The sequence below is a fragment of the Henckelia pumila genome, chromosome 2 (assembly GCF_033568475.1).
Source record: "Henckelia pumila isolate YLH828 chromosome 2, ASM3356847v2, whole genome shotgun sequence".
Taxonomy (NCBI): domain Eukaryota; kingdom Viridiplantae; phylum Streptophyta; class Magnoliopsida; order Lamiales; family Gesneriaceae; genus Henckelia; species Henckelia pumila.
Genome location: NC_133121.1, coordinates 88,470,649 through 88,480,276, shown reverse-complemented (window position 1 = coordinate 88,480,276; position 9,628 = coordinate 88,470,649). Strand labels below are relative to the sequence as shown.

The window sequence follows — 9,628 nt, the reverse complement described above, 5'->3', positions numbered from 1 at the left end:
TCGGGCACCAGGGAGTTGAATATAAAAGAATCTCTCTTTCCATCCCTTCCACGAGGACGGGGTATCATCTAGAAACCGGGCATTCTGCCGGGCATTCAAAGAGAAAGCCATCTCCGTGAAACGGCAGACATAATAGTAGTGAAAGATGAGAGGGGTGATGGCTAAGTTGTTCGCTTTAAAAATAACATAAGTGGCAGCCATCATGCGGAAGGCATTGGGATGAAATTGGTTCAAGGGAACCTTGTAAAAATAAGCAATTTTATAATAAAAGGGGTGAATAGGGAAACGAAGCCCATTCCTGAGCTGTTCCCTGAAGAAGGTATAGAACCCCTCGGGCGGCTGGTCAGCCCGGCCTAGGGGCCCCGGAATGAGAATCGAATACGCCGGAGGAATGTTACCCATAAGCTTAAGTTCCTCTATGGATTCTGGGCGGAGGGTACTGGTAAAATGGGAGAACCAGGGACCTTCGGGGTTTGGTTTGGGCAAGGGAAGGAGAGGCCCAGACTCGGATATTTTAGCCTTACCCTTGTCTTTAGAAGGCCCGATTTTAGCCTTCTTCGGACGAGAGGAGGAGGGAGCTACTGTGGATCGAACATGGGAGGTGACAGGAGGGGGAGAATCGTGGCGTAAGGCCTCGGATTCTATATCAGAGGAGCCACGAACGTGGCCACCGGAAGTTGAAGATGTGGAATTCGACATGTTCAAAGGACAAGGAAACTTTAAGGTAAGATAGATAGAAAACTTACAGAAGAAAGCAAGCTTGCTACGCGGAGTCGCCGGAGCCGGAGAAGTTTGGTAGCAGGGAGGGAATACGTGAATAGGGAAGGTAAAGAAAAAGTGAAGGAAGGGGGTTTTGTTTTTATAGGCGAAGAGCTTTAATGCTGGCCGTAGATGAAAAGATGATCGAAGGGTAAGGATGATCTTGGGAAGTTGAACCGGGCAGCGTAATGATCACGCGGGCAGTCGAAAGGACAGATAACGGCTTCTGACACCTGCCCGTCTTTTCAAAATTCTAGGGTTAACGTCAGCCCTACAATTTTTGGACATTACTGGACGATACACCTACAAGGCCGGGGTAGCAAACCTTTGAACAGCCAGGGGCAGGACTGTAAGTCAGGACAGCGAGTAAGACTCTAGCCCGACTATTTTTGGGCTAAGTAGTGATGCCCCGGCAAGACAGGGGAGCAGGGCCGCATATGCCCTGGGGAACAGGGGCATAAACAGTCAGGGATTACTGGGTTGTATTAAAGCAAGGGTGGCGAAACTGTAAGTCGGGACAACGATTAAGACTCTAGCCCGACTATTTTTGGGATGAGTAGTGATGTCCCGGTAAGCCAGGGGGCCCGGAACACGAATGACCCGGAGTGGTAGGGCTGTATTAAGGTAGCCCAGTAGCCTCAGGAGCCCGGAAAACCAGGTCTGCAGGACTTATATAAGGCCCGTGTTTTAGGGGCATGATCCCCACGATTATCACCAACCCAAGCTTTCCGGGTTCATCGTACGTGACAGGCAAACATGGGCAACTACCACACCCACGATCCAGATCATGGCCACTACCCTGGAATTGCGGAGGGACACTCTCATTCCAAGGCTTTTAAATATCTGGTCACATATATTTGTAGAGGTATGTTCACCTAAAATTCCAAAGCACTATACTCATTTTCTCTAAAAAGCCCATTCTATTTCTAAGTCTAACTTAAGCATCGGAGTGGCCCCGTCGGAACTTCCTCCGGCGTCCCACTAACGTGCTTTTTATCCCCTTCTTTGGTGTGCAGTTCATCTTGATTAAGGAGGGGCAGCTCATATATTACTTCCATTAGCCCGGTCACCACGTCAGGCCCACAACACTACTCTGATAGCCCGGGCCCTGGTTTTACAACCATCATCAGATGTAAATTTTGCTTTAACGTGAGATCGAATAAATGTGCGTCTACCATCACTTTGTTAATTGTTGGGTGTCTCAGTGTTCAAAAGAGCCTTCTAGGCTTCTATTAGCGAATGGCAACCCAAATAAAAACATCCTTTTGGATTGGGCTTAGTCCCCTATTCACAAGCTACCCAAATTTTAGTAGCTTCGTTTTTTCATGGGCAAATTTGTTTTAAATCTCTATATTCAAACGTAATTTTGTACTCAATTCTTGTCAGAAAAAAAAATTGTTTGAACTCACTGATCTACACACAAATATTTCTGTACTCCTTGGGTTCGCATGTTTTTTTATGGGTGAAATTAATTACAAAATATTGAAAATATAATACTAATATATGATAATTGAACACTAATTGATTTAGATTTGGTGTAAAAAAATAAAATTTTGGGTACAAAAATTGAGCAACTTTATTTATATCAACACTTGTAATACATGTTTGAATACTCGATAATCATATATTAGTACCGAATTTAAAAATATTGGTACTTCGAAATCATATATTAGTACCGTGTTTCCAATGTCTTATATCATTGTTCATTAAAAAAAACAAATAAGTAATTAATACCAATACTTGTATACATTTTTGAGTACTTCAAAATCATATATTAGTATCAAAATTGAAACAATTTATGCTCAAATATCATATATTAGTACTGTATTTTCAATGTTTTTTTTTACCGATTTTCATCCAAGAAAAAACATATGGGCCCAAAGAATGCAGAAACATTTTATTATAGAGCAATGAGTTTAAACATATATTTTTTTTCTGACATGACTGAAAGTTATATTTGAGTTCGTAGATTTAAAGCAACTTTCCTGTTTTTTTTTTAATAGCATAAGTTAGGCACCCCTTCCGGGTGACTCATCTGATTAGTTTTTGATACAGGCGATTGAGTCGATCTGAATTCAATTTAATAACTATACCAACTTTTTTATACCCTAAGCTAACATATATTATATATATTTATAATGTGATTTGTATTCACCCTTCGGATAACTAATTTAACAGCAAGTCTTTTGTGAGACGTTTCACGGATCTTTATTCATGAGAAAGATCAAGAAAATATATATTTACAATAAAACGTAATATAATTAATGAGTAACTCAATTAAGAGATTCGTCTCACCAAATTTATCCGTAAAATCGTCTCACATGAGTTTTTGTGTTAATTTAAAAATATTAAAATTAATTATGGCTTTCAAAGTTATTATATACCATTAGGAACTCACACCCTTTCAAACCCACAAACCATGCATTGTGAAGAACCTAAAAATATATAAATGACTTCTCTTCATTTCTAGGAGACTCTCGCATTTAATGTTTTATAAGTTTTATAATTTTGAGTACATATTTTGCGAAGATTGTTAACTTGATCGTTGAAAAGTATTCGTTAAACATATTTCGATGGCTCGAATATGTTCGTGAGGCAAACGACGATTCACATTTACTTACAACCATAGGATCATTAAAAGATAAGCTTGTTCATCCAAACTGAATAATCGTCAAATACTTTTCGGATAAACGTTATTGTTTACCACACCACTATGTATATATTATAGTGTACGTGTCTATTTTGTGTACCAAGGTAGGCAAAAGCATTCACAAAATCAATCTTTTTTGCACTAAAATAGTTGCATATAGGGGGGAGTGATACTCGAATGAGCCACCAGTATCTCTATTTTCTACATTAAAATTGAGCCTGATACGTTGGTATGGCAGTTTCATTTTCCGTTTTTAAATTTTCTTTTCTTTTCTTTTCTTTGTTTTTTACCCTTTTTCTTTTTGTTTATTCTCCTAATTTTTGTATTTACTATACAACCAAACCATTTATCTTTATTTGAAAATTTTAATTAAAATTTCACTCGAGTCCATGCTCAAGTCTCATCGATTGTGCGTACAAATTTCACTCTTTAGTATTACAATATGATATAATTTCAATATTCGATACAATTTGTACTAAAAAAACATCAAATAAAAAGTGTCAACTACGAGTTTCCAAGTTCCACCCACGTTATTTGATCATTTTTCTCTCTCGAAAGCAAAAAAAAATTATTAGTAATATAATATTACTGTTATGGAATATCATAGCCAGCAGGGTCGGCATATTGTCGCAAGCATACTTTTAATTTAATTTATTAATTGCCATGGTCAACTGAGTTTGCTTTCAGGATAACCATTTTTCATATTAATTAAAATAAACAAATAAATAGATCTGTCCCAAAAAAAGTGATGAACACCATGAATATGTAAAATTTATCTCAACTATTTTAATGAACATCACAATTCATTTTTCGCCAATTGTCTGCCATGTTATTATAATCAGATATATTATCAACATTAATTTCTCTCGGCTTGTTTGGTACAAGTACAAATAATACTTGTATAACTTGTCATATCTAATATTTCGTTCTTCTCGTCATACTATTTATCCATCTATTAATTATTTATTTTACATCAATCAAATCATTAATCATTTATTTTATATCAATCAAATCATTGAATTTAAATTACTATATTACCCTTATAAATAATATTATTCATATTTTATTTATTTTTAAAAAGGACAAAATGGTAATTTATCATTTTTATATAAAATTCAATCAATCAAATCACATAAATTATAATCTATCAATCAAATCAAATACTATATTAACTATCATTTTTTATTTATTTTATATTTTATTATATTACTTATCCATATACTATTTATCCTATGCTCGAACCAAACGGTACATTTGTGTTTCTGATGGGCAGTTCGGTACTACGACGAGAATATTATCTTTGCAATATATGCATATATATGAGCGTAGCTTTGTAGAGATGGAATTCACGAGTACAGATAAATCAAAGTGTTTTTAAGTAAAAAATATATTTGAGGATGTATGAGAGTTTTACATTGATATCAAACTCTATATTGTATGACTTTTATATGCCTATTTTTATTTTTTTTTCATACCATGTAATTATAATTTATGGCGAACCTGGAACTTCAATTCCATACATTTGGCAAATCCATAAATTGAATCGAATGAGTAGATTTAATAGGGAAAGAAACATAAATTTTTAATATATATTTATGAAAGTTCTTCCCATTCGAAGAGAGGGGGATAGCCCCGGTTAGAGTCTTATCATGCCCTGAGCAATATGCATTCTAATTTTCATGGATGTAATTTCATGATAAATGGGGACAATCGTTTACAGATAACTGCTCAAAATATTTCAGTTTTCACCATTGTACATGAAAACAGATTCTTGCATGTCCCCACGAGACGACTACATACGCCGCTACATACCCTACTCGCCATAGCTCATACAAGAGCCGGTGTAAGACCAGCCGACGGCTGCAAACTGGCTGCGTAGTCCCGTGCCCACAAGTCGTAGTGTATGATTTCTTCGAGAGAGGGGGAAGACACTAATTCTTCTCGGTGTTTATCGCATGTTAGCTCCACAACTTTGAATATGTCCAGGTAACCAATCCTGCAACATGGACAAAAGGTCGCTGGCTGTAACTCCGGGGCGATAACATGGTAAAAAGTTAAAAACAATGCTGCATGTAATACAAAAGTGCAACGGTTGCCAGAAAAATGATGTGGGAATTGGGAGAATAACCTTGTCTAGGATTGATCAACACTCAACGACTCGCTCACACCCCTAGTCTAGGATCTTAATTTGCGCTGAAACAATGCTATAAAAATGAAAACTAATTAAAGGGAAAGCTTACTTCTCGTCAATGAACATTTCTACAGCTTTCTCGTTTGCAGCACTAAGAACACCAGTCATGGTTCCCCCCGCCCGTCCGGCAGCATATGCAAGATCCATGGACGGATACTTAACATTGTCGGGACTCTTGAATGTAAGAGATCCAAGCCTGAACCAACAAACAGTTATTACCATAGTAATAGTAAACATGTACCACAAATTACCCAGTAAGTCGTGAAATCTTTGTGCAAGGTTGGGGTTATTACTTGCAGAGATCAAGACGAGGCCATGTAATCTCGGAACAATAGATTCTGTCTGGCCAAGATAGGGTGTATAGAATAGGCAAACGCATATCAGGCCACCCCAGTTGTGCCAATATCGATGAATCCTGAATAGCGAAAACAAGAGCGAATTCAGAATATTGAGCGAAAAAGGAATCAAAGTTAACTGCTAGCTTTAGCAATTGGTAAGGGTACAACAAATCAACCTGTGTCTCAACCATTGAATGTATGATTGATTGGGGATGAATAACGATCTCAATGTCGTTATAATCGGCCCCATATAGATAGTGAGCTTCAATGACTTCTAGACCCTGCAACGACCAGATAAATCACTCAAAGCCAAGAAAATATTTGTCTTTTGCAGCTGTACTAGAAACTATAATTAATAGTAACAGTCCGACTCAAATTTTTAAACCTATACATCAAGCAAGATGCCATGTTTCAATCAATGTGCTATTTAGGCAGCCAAACAAAATAATTGAGATAATTATTAATCGGCACCAAAGATGCTGATAGCTCTAAACCCATAGTTTTGCGCTTGGCTTGGGTATATCAAGGCTTGTAACACAACCCAATGGAAATTACCTTATTAAAGAGTGTAGCTGAGTCAACCGTAATCTTTTTTCCCATATTCCAGTTAGGATGTTTTAAAGCATCTGCTACTTTCACTTCTTTCAATTTATCCACCGGCCAATCTCTGTCAATTGCAGCATCATATATTATAAAATCTGATTTAAAACAGTTGAACTAGAGAAACATGTTAGCAAGATGAGAAATGTAAAATGCAAGTTAACTGGAGTGTGTTTCAAGAGAGGAAAAAGGGCAAGGAAAATAAATGAACAAAATTCTACCAAAACTAGGAATTTTCTAAAAATAGCCTTTATGGAGAAAATTTCTTACCTGAAAGCGCCACCTGATGCTGTCAAGATGATGCGCCTGAGAGCACCTTCCGGCAAGCCTTGTATACACTGAAAGAGACATACACCCATACTTTAGAATCGGCGAAGTGGCGATAACTTTACACTAGATAGACATGGATAAGAAAGAAAAGTAATGCGATCAAGCATCTCTTACTACTAAATCTGTTCCGCCAGTTTAATATCGCAGAATTTTGGACCCAGTAATCAATCTATACCTGAAATATGGCTGAATGTTCAGAATCAGCAGGAAGAATCTTAACATTATGCTTTTGCGCAAGAGGGAGGACAAAAGGGCCTCCAGCAATCAGCGTCTCCTTGTTGGCCAAAGCAATGTCTTTTCCAGCTTCAATAGCAGCTACTGTAGGCTGCAAAAGTCAAATACAAAATAAATGGTAAGGATTTTTCTAGCTCATTAACTTACAAAATTTTCTAAAAAAAAATTGAAGTAAAAATGTCACTGTTCAACAAAATTTCTGTCAAAAAATCGAGTGCTCAAAATCAGAAAGCATTGACAAAATAAAAAATTTATGCAACAGTTTCAAGAACGTATTTTTGAACATTAAAATTTGTTCACTCTCTCGACTAACTTCTCTAGAGGCTTCCCCTGGTTCGACCATCATTCTTATTGGAATTGTGTACAAAATAAATGTTATCATGAAGCGTAGAATTAGAACTGGTCGTTGAGATGACAGATTCCCAAATTTTGAAATGCTCTAACTGAAAAGAGAAAAAGCACTTGAATGTACCTTTAATCCCGCACAGCCCACAATCCCTGTAACAACAGTCACAGCATCTGGATGTCGAGCAACCTGGAATATCATAAGAGAAATGTCAAATGAGTAGATTAAAATTAGATCTTATAAATACCAAATTACAAAAAAGACAATGATAAAGAAGAAAGCAAACCTCTATGACTCCCTGTTCTCCAGGAATGATCTCTGGTTTGTCTTGGACACCAGCCAAAGCCTCCTTAAGCTCATCAACTAATGATTCATTTCGAACCGCGACTAGCTGAGGTTTGAATGTCTTTACCTGCACGACAAGTAGCTAGATTAGACAACTCGATATAAAACAATGCATGCCTAGGTATATATCGTGTCTACTAGATAAATCACCTGATCAGCAAGAAGAGTAACATTTGAACCAGCTGCCAGTGCTACAACCTTAAACTTATCTGGATTTTCGGCAACTATGTCCAATGTCTGCGTAGCACAAACTCTGATCATAAGCCATAATACATATGAAACAAATTGAACTGCGGCATAAAAAAAGAAGGTCGTACTCAAACTCAGGTACTTTTGAGAAGACATCATACTTTAAAAAGCCATTGGCTCAAAACAAGTTGCCTTTTCTCTCCAACTCGAATAACAACAAACTTTATATATAATTAGTAATTTATATATAAATGTAAAGTTTTCCACCATATTTCTTTCATTTAAGTTCTAAACAATGATTTAGTCGTAATACATCCATGATCAACACAGGCATGTGCACATAGGCCTAACAATTGTTATCGGTCAAATCGTCTTAAATGCGATGCAATTCATATATTTCACCTGGGTTCCAATGGAGCCAGTCGACCCAACTATTGAAATAGGCTTCGGACCCTCCCAACTGACACGACCCGGCTCAAAAACAGCTCGGCCCGGCCAGGCAGGAGGTGGCGGCTGCACGGAACAATGAACTCTCTTGGCAACCGTGCATCCATCCTTCCTCTTAAAAACAACCCCACCTGAAAAAAAAAATCACCAAATTTGAAAAATTTTAAATACAACCAGGAACAATAGAAGAAGAGGAAAAAGCCCAAGATAATTCGACTGTTTTTAATGATGACCAAAAAAGTTTGTATCTTTGCCATAACCACAAGTGAAAATTGCACCAATCAAATCACCCATTACATTGCACAGACCAATCAATCTCCAGTCAATTAGAGAGACAAAAATTTAAGGAAAAGCCACAAACCACATCCTCCATGGCAGATAACAAGGATGACCCATATAGCCAAGAAGCCCAAAGAATCAAATAATTAAAGCCAAAAAGGAAAACTACAAATTAATGAAAAAAAACCCAGACAGCTCATACACTGGCAATTCCAAAAAAATCACACAAAAGCCTTGAATTTCAACTCAAAAACTAAACCATCCAGCAAAGGAAACAACTTAAACATACGTACAGAAGAGGGGTCTGTCACGGCATACCTTGAAGCTTGAGGAGATTAAGGTTGTAATTGGATTTCGAGGAGTCCAAGAAAGAGAGGGCCTTGATTTCAGTTGGAGACACCAAATTCAAAGCCATGCCTTTTTCCCACCACACCCCACTTTGTGAATTAGTATCTTTTGAAAAAACTCTGCGCTGATCTCAAGAATCAAAGAGAGCAGGCAGCACTTTCTTGTTCTGGCAAAGTGGCGACCCCTGTGAGGGAAAGAAAGATAGAGGTATGTATGAATTGAATGGATGTTGTGGCTATCAAACCAGTACTTACAGTTGTCTGTTTTATAAACGTGTTATTCATTGGTGTTTTTTTAAAAAAAATAAAAAAAAGGTAAAAAAAGAAAAAGAAAAAAAAACTTAATTTTCACATTTGATCTTAATTTAAAAACAATAAATTTAATCATCCAAAAAATAAATAAATTTGGGCACTTGTAGACCGTAGTTACTGCCTTCCTACTTAATCGAATTTAGGAAATGCTTGTAATCACTAAAATAAAAAAATGTGTTAGCTTCTGTTTAATTTAAAAACAGTAATGTTAAAATCATTATAATCACTTATTTATCAAACACTATTTAACTTTGATTTTTA

At 36.8% G+C, this 9,628-nt stretch overlaps 1 protein-coding gene across 1 annotated transcript; it reads right to left on the bottom strand.

The window, feature by feature from the left end:
- Positions 1–5,053: 5,053 nt before the first annotated feature.
- On the bottom strand, positions 5,054–9,295 carry LOC140880550 (1-deoxy-D-xylulose 5-phosphate reductoisomerase, chloroplastic). Its single transcript, XM_073285103.1, has 12 exons — positions 9,027–9,295; positions 8,385–8,560; positions 7,944–8,030; positions 7,735–7,860; positions 7,575–7,637; positions 7,044–7,193; positions 6,809–6,876; positions 6,494–6,605; positions 6,115–6,219; positions 5,894–6,015; positions 5,650–5,796; positions 5,054–5,405 (listed from the first exon to the last, which is right to left on the bottom strand). Exons 1-12 carry the CDS (start codon positions 9,121–9,123, stop codon positions 5,237–5,239), a joined length of 1,422 nt encoding a protein of 473 aa, XP_073141204.1. The 5' UTR covers positions 9,124–9,295; the 3' UTR covers positions 5,054–5,236.
- Positions 9,296–9,628: the final 333 nt, after the last annotated feature.

Excerpts from the sequence above, each read along its gene's own strand:
- LOC140880550 (XM_073285103.1), bottom strand. The coding sequence starts at position 9,123 with ATGGCTTTGAATTTGGTGTCTCCAACTGAAATCAAGGCCCTCTCTTTC. Across the intron at positions 8,031-8,384 it reads CTGGCTCCATTGGAACCCAG|ACATTGGACATAGTTGCCGA; the intron begins GTGAAATATATG and ends TGTGCTACGCAG. Across the intron at positions 6,220-6,493 it reads CAGCTACACTCTTTAATAAG|GGTCTAGAAGTCATTGAAGC; the intron begins GTAATTTCCATT and ends TGGTCGTTGCAG.